This window comes from Bos mutus, chromosome 24 (assembly GCF_027580195.1).
Source record: "Bos mutus isolate GX-2022 chromosome 24, NWIPB_WYAK_1.1, whole genome shotgun sequence".
Taxonomy (NCBI): domain Eukaryota; kingdom Metazoa; phylum Chordata; class Mammalia; order Artiodactyla; family Bovidae; genus Bos; species Bos mutus.
In genome coordinates this window covers 2,249,980-2,268,246 of record NC_091640.1, presented here as the reverse complement: position 1 = coordinate 2,268,246, position 18,267 = coordinate 2,249,980, and the positions used below count along the sequence as shown (strand labels likewise).

Sequence of the window (18,267 nt, the reverse complement as noted above, 5' to 3'; positions counted from 1 at the left end):
TCATTGAAGGGTAACGAGTAAAAGAATAAAAACAGACCACATTCTTTCTTCTTCCAATTAAAGGGGAAAAGCCACCTTCAAATGCAATCCTAAGTATGACAAAAAAGAGGAGGAAAAGAAGCACGGAAATAGAAAAAAAATAGGTAGTATAAAATAAAATGTTAAAACTTAGAGTTATAAAAATTATTATAACAATAAATGTGAACAGATTAAATTCACCAGGTAAAAAAAACTTGAGATTATTAAGTTGGATTTTAGAGTAACTCAGTTATGTGCTGTTTCCAAGAGATATCAGGGAATCACAGGGCATAGGGAGATTGAAAAAGGTTGAGCAGGCCAATGAAAAGCAACAATGTTGGTATATTTACAGTAATAACAAAGTACACATTAAGGGAAATATAACCCCAGCCATATAATATTAAAATAAGAGCAAAACTCCACAGAATAGTATTTGGGAACATATGCATATGCCATAAATGTATAAATAAATGATCAACAGATGATACACTTAGGTTATCTGGAGAGTTGGGGTGAGGGCGAAGGTTGTGATTGGGGAAGAATACAAATGTGCTTTCAATTTTATTGATAATTTCTTTTATGATTCCAAGCTGCTTGATGGGCACATTAGTACTGCATACAGTTTTATAATATCTGTTCCATGTTGAAAATAGTTCGTAATAATAAGAAAACCCTCCCCCAAATCTAATTACAAACAACTTCCCGGCAGCACAGGACACCGTCACCGTGACAGTGCAGGTCAGAGGGCCCCCTGGCCCTGAGGGTCATGGATAAGACAACTGAACAAGGCCCAGCCATCCTCTTAGGGAAGGCAAGGGTGTTCTTGCTTTACCAAGACACTTGGTAAGCTACTTAATCTCGTCCTCTGGGAAATGGGTGTGGACACAACAAGAAGGGAACTGCCAGCATTAAAGGAAGCAAAGGATGCAGGTAAGATGCCTGGTATACAGCAGGTGTTCGATGAACTGCATCAGAATCTTTCTGGAAATGAAGCAGAATACAACTATCCACGTAGAGTCAAAGAGAAATCAAATCCTACTTACTCCCTAAACTTCTGGTGCCAGGGCAGACCTGCCTCAAGGTGCGCACTTCCCTCACAGACCTGCCCCGGGGGACACTGTACCCTGTTCCCCACCGCATTCCCCGCCCCCTCAGCCACGGCGTCCAGCGCCTAGTGGACACTCGGGCGTCATCTGGAGAATGGTGGGAGGTATGGGGATACTTGAAAGGGAATATAGACAGATCGTGTAAACACTGCGAATTGAAGGGATCAATTTCAGCGCCTTAACTGCGAACCGGCAAGCATGTAACGCTTACTGACACTTCGAGACGTAAACACCTCTTTTGTTGTCGGCGGATCCACAGCAGTGAAGTGAAATCTGTTCATTTTACAAATATTTCGCGCCTTCTGTGTATGTCACTCGGATGAGTAACATAAGGCAAAACTGATATAAAGTTGGACGATGTAAACAGGGCATCTTCCCCTTTCATCTTACCCACGTTTATCAAGAAAACTCAAACAGGCCACCCTAGTTCCCTCCCTAGCAGCCGGCAGGGTGGAGGTGGGGTCAGGGATTTTACAAAGCCCCAGGTAGCCGCAGGGCCAATCACTGGTTTCTGGGCTTCATTCCTGGGGCGGGGAGCTCGCTCCGCGACCGCCAGCCCTGGAGCGAAGGGATGAACGGTTTAGATAGAGGAGGAGGCCTGCGCACCGCCCGTCTCCCCGCCCAGCACGCCCTGATCGCGCACAGCCTTGCTCGCCGGGGTCGCGGCGGGGGCTGCACCCTGGCGGCTGCTGCGGTCGCTGGACGCAGACAGGTCCGCAGTGCGCAGAGAAGAGCGCGCGACTGTTTTCGGAGAGGCGGTGGGCGGCGACCCACCCCATTAGGATTCGTCCAGTCCCTGCGCGAGCCTCGACTTCCGGGGGGCGGGGGGACCCCCGGGCAGCGCGGATTTCAGCCCGGCTGAGTCCTCGCTACATCTCCGCGGCACCCTGCGGACGACAGCGAAGGCGCAGACAGAGCGCTCGTCCGGCTGACCAAAAACTACGAGGGGAAAGCGGAGCCGGCCAGTTGCGGGGCGCGGCGAGCCCTCTCCACGAACCGCGCGCTGCTCTGCTGCGCGCCCGGCTGTGTCCCCGGAGCTCCGCGAGAAGGAAGCCGCGCGGAGCAACAGGTGCCGCCCGCAGCCTCTCGGGACGAGGAAAACGACCTGCAGGGACGCGGAGCTGGTAAGGCGCAGAGAGAGCTCTCTCTTCCCGCAGGGCTGCGCCGGCCGGTCCCTCGTCCCCGGCTCGGTGGCCGATAAGCGGACGCCCGGAGCTCTTGGGACAGCCTTGTGAGTGCGGGAAGGTCCAGCTCCGGCTCCCGTCTGCGTTCTCTTCCAGGTGGCCCCGTCCGAAAAGACGGTGCCACTCGGCCCGGGCGCCTGGGTTCTGAGTGCCCTGAGCTGGGTCACCCGTAGCCCCTCCTTCCCCGGCAGGCGCCCTTCGCCAGCGCAACCTAGGCTCCCCCTGCGCGCCATGGAGCTGGAGGTTGGGAACTTCAGCGAGGGGAACGCGAGCGGGCTTGAGCCCCCGACCCCGGACCCCAGGCCGCTCTTCGGCATCGGCGTGGAGAACTTCGTCACGCTGGTGGTGTTCGGCCTGATCTTCGCGCTCGGCGTGCTGGGCAACAGCCTGGTGATCACCGTGCTGGCGCGCAGCAAGCCGGGCAAGCCGCGCAGCACCACCAACCTGTTCATCCTCAACCTGAGCATCGCCGACCTGGCCTACCTGCTCTTCTGCATCCCCTTCCAGGCCACGGTGTACGCGCTGCCCACCTGGGTGCTGGGCGCCTTCATCTGCAAGTTCATCCACTACTTCTTCACCGTGTCCATGCTGGTCAGCATCTTCACGCTGGCCGCGATGTCGGTGGACCGCTACGTGGCCATCGTGCACTCGCGCCGCTCCTCCGCCCTGCGGGTGTCCCGCAACGCGCTGCTGGGCGTGGGCTTCATCTGGGCTCTGTCCATCGCCATGGCCTCGCCGGTGGCCTACCACCAGCGCCTCTTCCACCGGGATGTCAGCAACCAGACCTTCTGCTGGGAGCAGTGGCCCAACCAGCGCCACAAGAAGGCCTACGTGGTGTGCACCTTTGTCTTCGGCTACCTGCTGCCGCTCCTGCTCATCTGCTTCTGCTACGCCAAGGTGCGGGGCGCCGGGCGGGTCCGCGGGCCCGGGGCGGCTCCTCTGTCCCCGCACCCCTCCGGGGCCCCGCCCCCTTTCCCTCGTCCCCCGCGAGTTTTCTGCCCGAGCCATCGCCTCCTCCGGCCGCGGCTTGGGCTCACGGGTTTGATGCTGTGCGCAAGTTGCTTGGAGTTTGGGCGACACCGGGAAAGTTTGCAGATCCGGGCGTCCGTCCTGGCCCCCGCAAGCCCTGGGCCCTGAGGTTGTCCCCAGAGGAGGCGGAGTTCAACGCCCACTTCTCAGGAGGTTTTAGCCTTGTAGCCCGCTCAGCCTGCCTGATTGCTTGCGTGGCCGCAGCGTTATGCGAGTGCCAGGTCCTGCTGAGCGGGCCCCTTTGCTGGATGGAGGGCCCGCGCGCGCCCCTCCGCAGCCCTCAACTGGGGTCGGATAGGGGGATTTCCCTGCCCGCGGGGTGCACGGGGCTGGGGCGCCGGCCAGGACCGGCTTTGTGAAACCGCTGCTCCTGGCCACAGAGCTTTGAATTTTATTTCATAACACAAATTAGGCGTCATAAATCCAAATGGTCAGAAGTATTTCCTCGCGGATTCTCCACAGAACGTTGGATGGATGGGTTTGCTGCTGCCGTTTCCTCATTTCAGTCCTTTTAGGAGGAGGTGAAGAATATTAAGTAGTTCAGGTGGCAGGTCTAAAGCCTCCGCTGGGAGACACACAGCTGACACGGGTCTGGTCCCCCTACCCCGCATTTCCTTTCTCTCTGCAGTGCCCTTCCCCCCAGCTCAGCACAATCACGTTCTCTTTCATTAATAACACATGGTTTTGAAGATTTTGTACTGATCTAAAAGTCTTAAATCTTTTACACAACTTGTTTGTGTGTGTTAGTCACTCAGTCATATCTGACTCTTTGCGACCCCATGGACTGTAGCTGGTCAAGCTCCTCCGTCCATGGAATTCTCCAGGCATGAATACTGGTGTGGGTAGCCATTCCCCCTTCCAGGGGATCTTCCCCACCTAGGGATCAAACATGGGTCTCCCACATTGTAGGCATATTATTTGCTGTCTGAGCCACCATATCTGCTTAGTAATCAGGAGATGCAGTGCATTGGGTGAGATCCCCTCTCCCTGACACACCCTCCCCAATACCATCGCCACTAGAGAAATACTTCCGTGACCGAATTCTGAGCTCTGCTGCATTTTATCTTCTCTCTCTCTCTGTTTCTTTCTGATAAGCCTGTGATTCTAGGTCTGTGAATAATCAGGTGAAGTAGAACAGCAATCAGTTCTTATGTTCCACTCATAGTTCCCCCCCACCCCCCAGCAGAAATGTGGACTATGAGCCACCTGGTTTTGTTTGCCCTTCCCCCAGGTCATCTATCTAGAGCAGTGTCTATTTTGAATGGTAATGTTTTCGGATATGATCTGAAAGAATGTCCTGCACCAAAGGGTTGTGCATAAAGAGATGCAGTAAAGGCAGGAAATTGGGAATCACTGTAGCTTAGCTCTTTGATAAATGGCTGGTTTATTCCCTTTGCTTCTAGCAAAAGCAAATCAAAGCTTGGTCTGCACAGGGCAGAGGTCTCCAGTGTGCACTATGTCACTTGATCTGCAGGTGACCCAGTGGGTTGGAGCCACTGTGCATATTTTATTGATAAGGATAGAGGGTTTTGGAGGAGTGAAGCAGCTGATTGAGATTGTGAAGCTGGTAAAGCATTCAGGAAGGATTTCCATGCAGGGCTTCCTAGCCCCCTGGGGGAGGCGGGCCTGTGGGGCATGGGCCTTGAGACTAGAGAGATTCTTAAAGTGTTTGGCTTTTCATTCATCATTACATGGGTTATGCTTGAAGCATATTCTTCCTTTGTTTCCCAAAAGTCTTTGGTCTTTTGGAAATTCAGGTCTTTTTAATGGAAACAACAAGATAAACTTCTAGGAAGAAACCAGCCTACATTTCTGTCATTTGAGAATTTATAAAAGTCACACCTAAGGTGAAGTTTCTAAATTAAAAAATTCAGTAAATACATGATCATTGGGATTTTTTTAAAATATGGAAATGGTTTGCCTTTAAGCATAACTGGAAGTTTCTTTGAAATTCAAAGTAATATTTGCATATTCATTCTAGGGCTTGAAAAAAGGTAAAGATTAAAGACTTCAGTTGCTTTCCTTTGATCAGTCACTGCTTTGCATGGAAGGGTTTCACTACTTAAATGTTACATTCAAGATTGGTTGTTACCCCAAGGCCCAGATCAAAAGACATATAAAATCACAGTGTTTTTCTTGTTTTGTTTTTTTTGAAGTTAACAAAGGAATTGCATTCCAGAGCTGCCTTCTGTACTGACAGGAGTTTAGTGGGAGGTCCTTTGCACCTGCCCTCCCCGGAGACCCAGAGTGCGGGGCTGGAGGGTGAGTCTGGGGCGCCCTCTGCTGCTGTGGGGCTGGCTCACTCTGCCCTCGGGGGGTGCTTCTCCTGGGCCCTCCTTGGCCTGACACCAGATGAACTCGTGACCTGCCCGTTTCCCGCACCTGTGCCAGGACGGGTGTGGGCCTCCTGCACACACTTCTGAAAGCACGAGTGACGGGGAAGTGCCCGCTTACCACGTCATCAGCTTCCCGAGAAACGCAGTCATACCCCTTCCTCCTTTGATGGCGAGACCTTCGTGGGGTCCGTCACACGTGTCAGTGTGGGTCCATAGTGTGCACTCATGGAGTGGAACAGAGCCAGGAGAAACATGCTTGGGCTTTTCCTCCGTGGACCGCTCCACTACGTTCCTTAGGCGTTTCGTAGTTATGAGATGTGACCCCCGAGTCTGTGGAAGGACTGAGTGGCCCCGGCCCAGTAACATAGCAGGTAACATCTCAGTTTTCCACGTGGGGCCCCCTCCAGGCAGCCCTCGCTGACGCTGCCTGCCATCTCTCCCTTTCTTTCAGTGACTGGAGTCCTCCTCTGGCGGTGGGGAGGCTGTCCCCAAGGAACCTGGCCCGGTTGGTCCTCGCCGGGAGGGGCCCTGTCCAGCCCGTTCCTCCCTCTTGAAAGTCCTCTTCGTTTGTTCCTGCACAAGCCTCCCTTCTGTCGTTCTCTTCCATTTGATTTTTAATACCCCAGTTGCTGATGGCAGGACAGTAGATGGGCCCATTGTTGCTGTACTGAGAGTGACCCCAGATGTCCCCATAGTAAGTGAGAGGCTTGTCTTGTGGAGGATGCTGAGCCCCTGTGGGAAGTGAGCAGTATTTCGGTAGGGCTGGGAGTTTGGAGTCAGAAATTCACACCCCATGACAGCTGCTTTTCGGGGGTAGGGAATCGTGAAAGTGAAGTGAAAGTGTTAGTCGCTCAGTCATGTCCGCCTCTGTGACTCCAGGGACTGTAGCCCACTAGGCTCCTCTGTCCATGGGATTCTCCAGGCAAGAATACTGAAGTGGGGTGCCATGGCCTTCTCCAGGGGATCTTCCCTACCCAGGCATCGAACCCACTGCAGGCAGATTCTTTACCATCTGAGCCGCCAGGGAAGCCCAGGGAATTGTGAAGTGGTGGATAAATCCCATGGCTTCTCGATCAGGGAGTGCCCAGTGACTCCGGAGGGTTGCATCTGCCCAGACAGAGCAGCTTTCGTAATATGTTCAATTTGATTAAATTATTTCCATGCTGTGGTGCTCCAGGGGGACAGGGAGGTGGCTGGAACACTGTTTCCAGTGTTTGGAGGGACTCAACTGAGCAATTGACCGGCAGTCTCAAGCCCTTAGTCACCCTGAGCTGATTGTCCTTAGGTTTTTCACTCATAAGAATGAACTCAAGACCTGCCTGGAGTGTGTACCACCATCCCGACCCTGTTGTATGGCTTATGGTGCAAATTCTTGTGTGGAACCACAGTGTCTCACATCATTTCTCCTGAGTATGACTCTGGCGAGAGAAGACAAAACTAATTTCTCTAAGGAAGGAAACAAGTGTCTCCTTGGAAGCCTCCCTGATGGGCCATTAGTTGTAGAACCTTGCAGAAAGGTGGCCTGTCAGCTATCAGCGTGTTGGAAGGCAGTCTGTAGTTTTCCCGCACATCTAGGATTTAACATGTAGCAGGGACCTGGAATTGTGGAAATGTAGACTCTTAGGGGAAACCAGGTGGCAGGGAGGCCAGCGGGGATGCAGGTATGGGCAGCGGAGTGGGTCTTTCTGGAAGAAACCTCGGAGCTACCCGCACCAGAGCTCTGCCAACAGGTGCTCCGGACACAGGTGATTAGAAGACCAGATGTTCATGGCAATCCACAGTCGTCATTACTCCACCAGCTCATGTGAATTGCAGCTTGCGTGATTTTGTAAACCATGGTCTTCCCTTTGCAGAACATCAGGAAATGTCACTGCAAAGTGGACAATGAATTGTGCGGTCTGAGGCAAACCGATTTTATCAGTCTGTGTTTTGCAGGTCCTTAACCATTTGCATAAAAAGTTGAAGAACGTGTCAAAGAAGTCAGAGGCATCAAAGAAAAAGGTAAAACTCATGGGTTTACATTCTCTGTGCCGTTTCTGGAGCTTGGTTTACTGTATACTCTTAGCTCTCCTGCATCCTCCTGTGAAATTATGGTTCCTGGGTTCAGCGATTTGAAATGAACATCTTAGCCCTGGGCAGAGAGGAGACACGGAGAGTCAGCCGCTGAGGGTGGGCAGGTGACTGAGCTGCCTGAGAACGTGGGCGGAGGTCTGGGGAGGGGCCAAAAGGTGTGTCTTCTGGATTCTGAGCCTCTGGAGAAGGTGTGCTGTGGGTGACTGGGACAGGGTGTCAGGTGGCTGGACCCACAGTTTGCTTGAGCAGGTGGTGCTCGTGGTAAAGAACCCACCTGCAAGTGCAGGAGTCCCGAGTTCCATTCCTGGTTTGGGAGGATTCCCTCGAGGAGGGCACAGCAACCGCTCCAGTCCTCTTGCCTGGAGAACCCCATGGACAGAGGAGCCTGGCGGACTATAGTCCATGGGGTCGCAGAGACACGATTGAAGAGACTTAGCAGACACACTTCTTTTATTGTGTATTTACCGTCTCTGATGTGGAGCCAGGAGGCCCCGTCTTAATTATCTTTCGAGCGAGTATTGCTGTATCCCTCCCTGAAGCCTCGCAGCGGTTGCTGTGCTCTGCTCTCTTCCTCCCAGTCGGGTGCTGGTTTGGCCCCCTGGGGGCAGAACTGAAGATGGGAGCGGCCTCAGGGGGGTCCAGCCCATCTTTAATTGTCTTTCTCATTCTCCCCTGAATCCCGATTCCCACAAGCTTCCCCTGAAGAGTTTGACAGCATCTAACACCCTGCAATTTATTATGTTTCAAACCCAGTTTGAGGGAAAGCTATTTTACAAATTGGGATTAATTTACCTCTTACTCAGATCATATCCTGGAGAAGGAAATGACAACCCACTCCAGTATTCTTGCCTGGAAAATCCCACGGAGAGAGGAGCCTGGTGGGCTGCAGTCCCTAGAGTCACAAAGAGTTGGACACGACTAAGCAACTGAACTGAACTGAAAGATTAGTGAGCATTTTAACATTTACATTGTTTGGTTTTATATGTATATGTGTACATTTGGGTGTGTGTGTGTGTGTATATGAGGCATGTGTATTGTTGTTGTGTTAGTTGCTCAGTCATTCCGACTCTTTGTGACTTTGTGGACTGTTGCCCGCCAGGCTCCTCTGTCCATGGGATTCTCCAGACAAGAATACTGCAGTGGTTGCTCTGCCCTTCTCCAGGGCATCTTCCTGACCCAGGGATCAAACCTGGGTCTCCCACTTTGCAGGCTGCTTCTTTACTGAGTCACTTTACTAGTCTGAGTCACTAGGGAAGCACAAGACACTCACATGTGAGGGAATATATTATATGTGCTTAGGCGCTCAGTTGTGTCTGACTCTTTGCAACCATGGACCATAGTTCACCAGGCTCCTCTGTCCATGGGGATTCTTTAGGCCAGAAAACTGGAGTGGGTATCCATGCCCTCCTCCAGGGGATCTTCCCATCACAGGGATCAAACCCAGGTCTCCTGCACTGCAGGCAAATTCTTTACCATCTGAGCCACCAGGGAAGCCCAAGAATACTGGAATGGGTAGCCTTTCCCTTTCCGGGGGATCTTCCTGACCCAGGAATTGAATCAGGGTCTCCTGCACTGCAGGCAGATTCTTTACTGGCTGAGCCACCAGGGAACGTATATGTAAATGCAATTCTTCCCACGGGAGAAGTTCTCAACATTTGGAGGAGGGAAGATTTCCTCTTCTATTCTCACAACCTCTGACCCTTAATAACCACTGAACAGATGTCAGATTTCTTTTGATGTATTTAATTACTTCCTTGTTTGCATAGAATAAATAGTTTGTGTATGTGCATGTACCTGGGTCTAGGCAAAGGCTAGCAGACATGTGTAGGGAGTAGGGTGGGAAGAGGGAACGGGGAGACGGAGGGGAGGGCCCAGGGTGGAGAGCCAGCGTGTCTCCGCCTGGAGGCGGAGGTTGGGTCGGCTCCGCTGATGCTGCTCTGGGTCCAGGCAGAGAAGAGTGTTCCTGGGTGTGTACACACTCAGTTTCTGATGGATCATGGAGTGATGTGAGAAGATCTTGGAGGTTTATTCATTTCAGCTGTACCCATTTCTGGCTCCCCGCCTCAGTGGCTGCATAGGGCCCCTTCCCCTGTGCTGTGTCCATCCATAAGGGCTCCACTTCGTTTGAAGGCTGGTAGCGCTCTTGGGGTGGAGGGTTAGGTTCAACACAAACTTGCTCAACAGCTCTCCTGCCTGTTTGGAGGAAAATAGAGAAGAAGAGTGTGCTTTTCTTTGCCAAAATAGTACTGACCACAGTACAGAGCCCGGCCTTGATTAACACTAGGCTCGGCTGGACCTAGAGAAACGTTTTCTGGCACAAGGCTGATCAGATAGGAAAATAAGATTCTTAACAATTTCTGGAAGACTTCCCAGTCAGGTAGACTTCCCCAGGATGGTTCCTGGTAATAGGGAGGTATATGTGAGACCCTCGTGGTACCTTCTTAACCATGAGGTTCTTTTAACAGCTGCTCTTTTCCCCCATCTGGCTTGGAGTAACTCAACAAGCTTTTTGGCTGTCATTTGTACAATTTACAAAATGTTTCTCATCAGTCTCATCATTTAGTCACTTTTTCCTTCCCTGCCAAGTTCCATTAGATGGATTATGAGCAAAAGTCTTTGAAGGAAAAAAAATTCAGATGTCTCAGATGGCTTGAAAAAGAGCATCTCACAGGAAGAGGAGAAATTACTATTTTTCAGATACTTTCAGTGCAAGAAGTAAAAAGAAGGCAGGCTAATAAAAGGCCCAACCTTAGGTATAAGAATTCATGCAGAGACTTGGCACATAACCTTCAACGAGGGCTTCTTCCCTATCCAACGGTGATGCTGTGGTCCTGCACGCTACATGGACAGATGGGAACGTAGGCGATGCATCGGGTGTAAACCCATTTGTGATTCAGGCAAATGATACTGTAAGAAATGAAAATAGCCCCCATCCCCACAGAGGGCCTCATCTCCTCACTGACTTTTCTAAGGGGAAGAGCAGAAGCAGGTTTGGAACCTTTCCGAGGAGGCGGTGTGGGTCAGCCCGGGTGCGGTCAGCACCGAGGAAGCTCCTCAGCCTTCTCCTCGAGGTGGGAGAGGTCGCTTGCTTTTGTTGTGGCTTCTGCGGAATTCTTCACTGATTCTTCAAGCACTCATGAGCTATGTAGGAAGGCAGGTTCCTGGGTGGGTACGTCATCCGCACAACCTGTGGAAGCAGCGCTGTGGGCCGTGAGACCCCGATACTTGAATTTTCATGAAGTGCTGCATAACGATGGCTCGCTGACCTGCTGCAAACCCAGGTCTGCGGTTGTTGTACAGTTGCTCAGTCGTGTCCGACTCTGCGACCCCATGGACTGCAGCAACCAGGCTTCCCTGTTTCTCACCAAACTCGTGCCCATTGAGCTGGTGATGCCATCCAGCCATCTCATCCTCTGTTGACTCCTCCTCCTCCCGTCTTCAATCTTTCCCAGCATCAGAGTCTTTTCCAATGAGTCAGTTCTTCGCATCAGGTGGCCAAAGTACTGGAGCTTCAGCTTCAACATCAGAACACCCAGGACTGATCTCCTTTAGGATGGACTGGTTGGATCTCCTTGCAGTCCCAGGGACTCTCAAGAGTCTTCTCCAGCACCACAGTTCAAAAGCATTGATTCTTTGGTGCTCAGCCATTATTTTGTTAGTACAGTGGGTTATTTTGACCAGATCTTGACCTTGAGGTGGTGTGTTCCAGGCGCATGTTTTCTGAGTTGGGCGTGGGTGAGGGCGCTGTTCTGTGGGTGGATGTCTTTCTGCATCCCTCCCACGTCTTCCCAGTTTCGTGGTCCTGGTCCTCTGATGTGAGAGAGACAGAGGAGGGAGCCATGCGTGTTTCTCCCTGGACACCTTGATGTGCTGGCATCGCGTGAAGCTGTGGCTGATATGGAGGCCACTCCTGTACCAGCTCGGATGGGCTGAGATGCCTATGAAATAGGCAGAAAATAAATAGTGAACCTTTGTCGACACATAGCTGGGAGCACAAACATTGTATTAAACAAGCATTCTGTTAAAGTTTTTTGGGAGCATCATTTGATAAAAGATAAAGTTTATGTAAGTACCCATTGATATTCTTTCCTGATTTATAGTGCAATCTTAAGTCACTCACATTTCAAAGCTACAGGCAGACCAAGGAAAGGAACCTTGCTCATGGTTCTGAAAAGACCAGTAGACCTGCTAAAAATAAAAGGCAGGTTTTGAATGACCTTGGGTAGACATACACAGAAACAAACCCTCCATAGAAAAGCCACCCTGCTGACAGTTGCCCTACAGGGATACAGATACAGTGTGGCTCTTATCTGTAAGCTGTCGGGGTGTAGTTCTGCCCTCAGCTTGTTACTTAGTGAAAACCTCCTGAAAGGAGCAGTGAAACAGAATATCCAGAGAGCATGCATTTTGTGCTGCACAGAAATGGCCTTCCTGCCTTAGGAAGGACAGTGGGTGTGCTCCTTGCTATTTGTAGGTGTAATTGTGTCTAGGTGGTTACTGAATCATCAGGAACACATCCCATACACTAACGGGTAAACGGACGGACAGCAGACGATCCTTGACTTCCGGGAGCGGGGTGCTGGTCTGCTCTGCGTGTTGTGTGTGCGGCAGCCTCAGTCTGGAAACCTGTCGCCCTGGAAACCCTGTGGTCAGCTTTATACCCGAACTGTTTGAAGGTGTTAAGTGGGCCAGGTCCAGTCAGAGAATCATCAGGTTGGGTCACCCCAGTCACAGGCCAGGAGGCTGAGGCCCAGGGAGGTGGCCTCAGTTTTCAAAGGTCATCAAACTCTTGGCTTTTGCATGGCCCGTGGCACCTTCTGACCATCGCGTGGTCAGAGTAAACATGAGTGTAACTCCCATCTCCGGCGCCCTGACCGCCCTTGCTCCGACCTCGTCCTGAAGTCCAAGCATCTCCTCTCCCGTCTCTGCCGGGTTCCCTGGCTTCCAGCCTGCCTCTTGGACAAACTTCCTCTCCGAGTCAGTCAGCTACCCTGCGTCTCTTCTGGAAGACTTGCTATCTTAAGCCTCATGTTCTGGGCACTGTGGGCTGTGACAGGTTCTAACTCACAGGAAGTAAGAGCAAAGTCATGGCATAACATAAGAACATTCCTGCAGGGTGGAGGTCCAAGCTTGTCCTGTGAAAGGACCTGTGGGTCCACCGCGGTTTCCTGGTCGGGGAGTCCCTGCTCCGTGGTTGTGAGGCTGGAGGGAAAATAAGCACCTTCCTTCTCTCTCTCCTTCCCCTCCACCCTGCCTCCCTGAATTCATGGATCCCAGTGGGATTGCTTCTCTCCAGGGGCAGAGTGGACAGGGGACCACCGGGCCACGCTTATAGCTCCTTTAGGGGTGTGACTGCCACATGAAGGTCAGCACCCAGAGCAGGTTTAGGACGCACTTGATTCTGTGGAAATGTACAGGAAATTCCCTCTGTCAGTGCATGAGCTAGAACGCTGTTCCTGTCTGTTGTGATCAGCATCTCTGCTTTCTTCCCTTCTCCTCTGTTGTAATCAGCGCCTCTGCTTCCTTCCCTTCTCCTAGACGGCGCAGACGGTGCTGGTGGTGGTGGTGGTCTTCGGAGTCTCCTGGCTGCCCCACCACGTCATCCATCTCTGGGCTGAGTTTGGGGTGTTCCCGCTGACCCCCGCCTCCTTCTTCTTCAGGATCACGGCCCACTGCCTGGCCTACAGCAACTCCTCCGTGAACCCCATCATTTACGCCTTTCTCTCCGAAAACTTCAGGAAGGCTTATAAGCAAGTGTTCAAGTGCCACGCCCGCAAGGAGTCACCTCTTAATGACACTAAAGAAAATAAAAGTCGACTAGACACCCCACCATCAACCAATTGTACTCACGTGTGAAAAAAAGAGTATTATTTCAAAATGTGGTATTTGCATGCATGTGGACCAGACAGAGAAATACACTGCAGTGTTAAGCAAGGCAGTAACTTGCTATCTTAACAACAATTCATATTATATTGATTGAATTCCACTTGTGTTTAAAAAGTACTTTGATCTACCTGGAAAATCCCTAGGTCTAGTGAAGGCCATTTCTAAATTTTATTTTATTTCTAAATTCTATTCCATAAGCAAAAAAAGAATAATATAGTTTTATACATCTTAAGAAATGAAAGTTTCTCAAGAAACTTTATTTAAAGACTGTAAAGAGTCTATAATAGGACTGTCTAGATTTGTATTCTTTGTAGGATAAGGAAGAAGGGCCTGTCAAGGTGGTCAGGAATATTTGTGATCTACGTATTTTGGAAACAAATGTAATTAGAAAACACATGCTTTAGTTCTTCAATTTTAAGATCAGTGGTAATGTTGAAACTATATGTGTCTCAGATACGATTATGGACACTTGATCCTGAGTTTTATTTTTGGGGCCGTTTGTATTAAGACATATCCATCTGATGGAAATAAGCTTATTTGCACATTTGCTGCATCTGCTCCGAGCTGTAAGCAGTGTATGCGGCTTCTGCAATGTGCTGTGTCCGTCTGCAGTCATGAGGTCTCTTAAGCTCATCTCAGGCAGTCAGCAGCAAGATCCTGGGTTGTCAGCCATCAGGATGTCAGTGAAAAACTACGCTGTGAACTTAGTCTTCGTTGAGATGACCAAAAAAATCAGGGAAAACCACCACCTGAAACTATCCTCATGGTGGAAGCTGTGAATGAGTTTCTGAGAATGAAACTGGACATTAAAAATTTACATATTGACACACACATATGTATATTTTAAGGTATTAGCTATGCCTTGAGTGGAATCTACTCAAAAGGAGAATTTTTTAAATGTCAGTGAAAATGATGTACAGAAAATAATTTCTATGAATTCAGAATAATGTCTATGAATTATAAGCCACATGAGATAATGGTCATGCCATGTGAGGCAAGTTAGTAAGCATAGTAAAATGTCTGGTTCAGATAAACTTTGAAAAAACAGTCTAATGGTTGGATATAGCTGGGCATATCATGTCCAAACAAATGCTTTTTTCATCAAATTTGTAATGATGTCTAATGCATATTTATCCCAAATATTGCTCCCTCTAGAAATGTTAATTTGGGGTTCAAATCATCATAACTTAGTTTCAAATGTAGTTTTTGTGACAGTTTTATATTTAATAATGAGAAAATGGTATGAAAAGATGAAATGATTCTATATTAGTAAATAATTTTCAGACTGCAAGACTGATACATTTTAGGATGACACAAAAGCAAGAAAAAATTTTTTTAAAAGAATTTTGTGTAATGCATACCTGAGTCATATGAGGACTTCATGTGAAATATCAAATTTTGGATCAAAAAGATCAACTCAATGTAAGTCTTTGCATGTTAGCTTCTCTAGTTTGTGAATTTATTTTACTAACTATATTCCTCCAGCTAAGAGTATTTACATTTGCCACATTATAAATAGTTCTCTGGATAGAAGAGGAGAAAATTGTCAGAGGATGGGAAATCATGACTTTTCATGTTTGATGGCCAGGGGAAAAATTGTACATACACCTATGTGAGTATTTTTAAGAACAATGTAATTCCTTTGCACGGAAAAATTTTTGCACTTTATTCAAATATGGCAGCAGAAACATTTTACTCTGATGACGGTACCGCACGAGTTTTGTGGAACTTGAAGCTGCCGTTGCACACGCCAGGACGTCTTCTGTGTGTGTGGATTCACGCAGCTGCACAAAGAGGCGTGTCCTGCTTGGACTTGCTCGGCTGGCAGTGGCTCCCCGCACTGTGGCCGCTCTCTTCTGATTCCCACGCACACAAAGGAAGCCTTGGAACAAACGCAGGAGCCACTGCTGCCCTATTCGGGCAAGTGCTGACATGGGTTTGGACATGATGTACTTACCCTTGTCATGCCTTGGTCACTTCCAGATGCTGTCATCTCCGATTTGCAGAGCCCAGAGCGCCGGGTATAAATGCGCATTGCTTCATTTCACAGGCCGGTGGGCTCTTCTGTCCAGCGTCATTCTAATCAATTCCTCTTGTTTAGAGTTTACGTTGTCTCCTCCTCAAATGAGTTTCGGTGGTAACGGAGGTCTGCAAAGATGTAAAACTGCATACAGTTTCCTGAGTGAGGGGTTCCAGAAGAACTTGTATCTGCAGACCAAGTACTTCCTGGGGCACCCTTGTAATCATGTGTAATTAATGGGGACCCATTCAGAGGCCCCACCCCCTCTTCACTGAGTAACCCAGACCCCCCCCGCTTCTCTTTCCCCCCAGTACTAGCAGCCAGGCTAAAGGAGATACACCCGCTGCACCTCCCCACCCCGGTGCGCCTTTAAAGTCCGGATGCTGGGTAAACCTCGTTTTTCTGCAAACTTCAAAGAAAAATGATGCTTTCTCCTTAGACTTGGCTGCCCTAGTGGCCCAAGGCAGCTGTTATCTTTCTGGGCCTTTTGCTTTCTCATGGGGAGATGGCTCTGGAATATTTAAATAGCGGGCATACTGGCTGTTTCATATGCATAAAGCACGATTTCGGTTCCTTGCTGATGAATATGGGGACACGGTTGAGGAGCTGGTCTTGTCCTGTCTCCTCAGGAGTTGCTGAGACAGAGTCTCTCTGCTGCTCCGACCATGTATGTGCTCAGCAATGTGAGGGCTGAGCCCATTTCTGAGTATCTTAGGGAAATCCTTTTGCTGTAAATGGAACTATTTTACTCCACACACTGGGGATCAAACCGTCGTCCCCCTCTCCTCTGCATCTCCAAGCCCTGTGTGCTCACGTCCTACCTTGCTCCGATCCAGAGTTCCTCACTCTGACATAAGCCACAGTAAAATTCCTCCATCGCCCCAGGCGTATCTGTGGAGAGATGTCTGAACTGCGTGACTCATGCAAGGCTAAAAGCTTCTTGTGACTCAACTTCAAATTGTGATCCTGAGGATAATTGCATTTGCTCGATGTCTCAGATACATTGAGATGGTGCAGAAATCATTCCTAGACGTTAACTGATACCCAAGGTCAGGTTCTGGGCAGTAGAGGATCCCTTCTCTCTCCACAGATGCCGTACGATCCCCAGTGCTTATGCTTGAAGCAGCATTACATCAAGGAAAGCAATGTATTATATACCTTTGTCATGTTCTTGCTGAATAATTTATTAAATGTGTACAAGAACCACATAGTCATGTAAATTGAATCAAGAGATCAAAATGGCTGCTTCTGGAAACTTACCTAAAATCTGTCAATTTCCAGCTGCACTGATTGCAAATATCTTCCTGACTTTATATTTCTAAGTGATTTTCTCTGTAAGCTAGTCATGTTGTTCTGGGTCATCAAAAAACGTTGCATATTAAGTTATTTGTCAAGCAGATGTCAATGACTCGTTTATCTAAGGATGTGCTGATTTTAAAAGTTTCCACATAGCTAGAGCAGGTAGCCTAAACTGCTGATGGTGACTTGTTATCTTGGAAGGAAAAAAACTGCAAAAGGGATTCAATTTATGCTGTATTTTAACATTTTCCTTTTTAAAAGTGGAAAATTGAGCCTCCAGAATCACGTAAAAAGCTTCAGCGTCCCTGGTGTGGGCTGGGTGTACCTCAGGCAGCTGTGTGCAGGGGAGCGTGCCGGGTGTTGTCTGCGTAGCTCAGGGGCCTCTGTTTGTTTTCCCGTGAGAGCACCGCATGGCTCTGATGCTGGTTTCTTCTCCTCTGTGGGTGTGAGTGGCCAGTGCACGCACTCCACCCTCTGAACATGGGACTCGGCCGTGGGCAGGTCTGCTCGTGTGGTGAGGTCTCCAGGAATGGCAGCAGGCCTGGGCGCAGCCCCTCTGCTGGGTCCTGCGCTCACGGTCAGGGACCTCCCACAGCTGTTTTCAGGTCTTGGAGATCGGGGTTCTGTCCTGGGGGCATCAGGAGTGGTGGGGACACCTCAGCGATGGGGAGTGGAGGGGGAAGGTGGCGGGTGACGTCTCTTCCTTTGGTCAAACTTTCCCTCCGGGTCTGTGAATGTTGGCTAAGTTTGCTGTATTCACACAATTGTGTGAAAAGCCAATTTTGTAGCTAAATGTTTTCGTGTTGCTTTGGGGTAGAAAGCCTCATCCTTTTTGGTCTCTTTTAAATTGAAGTGTAGTTGATTTACAATATTGTGTTAGTTTCTGGTGTACAGCAAAGTGACTCAGTTATACGTATATAATACAGATTCTTTTTCAGATTCTTTTCCATTATGGTTTATTATAACATATTGAATAGAATTCCCTGTGCTGTACAGCAGGCCCTTGTTGGCTACTATTTTATATATTGTGTGTGTATCTGTTAATCCCAAACTCCCAATTTATCCCTTCTGCCCCTTCTCCTTTGGTAACCGTAGTTTTGTTTTGTTTTTTTTTAATTGGAGGACAATTTCTCTACAATATTGTGTTGGCTTCTGCCACACAATAAGTTTGTTTTATATGTCTATGAGTCTGTTTCTGCTTTGTAAGTTCATTTGAATCATTTCCTTTTAGATTTTGCATATAAGGGCTGTCATATAATATTTCTCCTTCTCTGACTTCACTCAGTATGACAATCTCCAGATCTATGCATATGGCT

At 49.2% G+C, this 18,267-nt stretch overlaps 1 protein-coding gene across 1 annotated transcript; it reads left to right on the top strand.

The window, feature by feature from the left end:
- Positions 1 to 2,401: 2,401 nt before the first annotated feature.
- On the top strand, positions 2,402 to 17,569 carry GALR1 (galanin receptor 1). The gene is made up of 3 exons (XM_005909385.2): positions 2,402 to 3,205; positions 7,609 to 7,674; positions 13,285 to 17,569. The coding sequence occupies exons 1-3, from the start codon at positions 2,540 to 2,542 to the stop codon at positions 13,600 to 13,602; spliced, it is 1,050 nt and encodes a 349-aa protein (XP_005909447.1). The 5' UTR covers positions 2,402 to 2,539; the 3' UTR covers positions 13,603 to 17,569.
- The last annotated feature ends 698 nt before the right edge of the window (positions 17,570 to 18,267 follow it).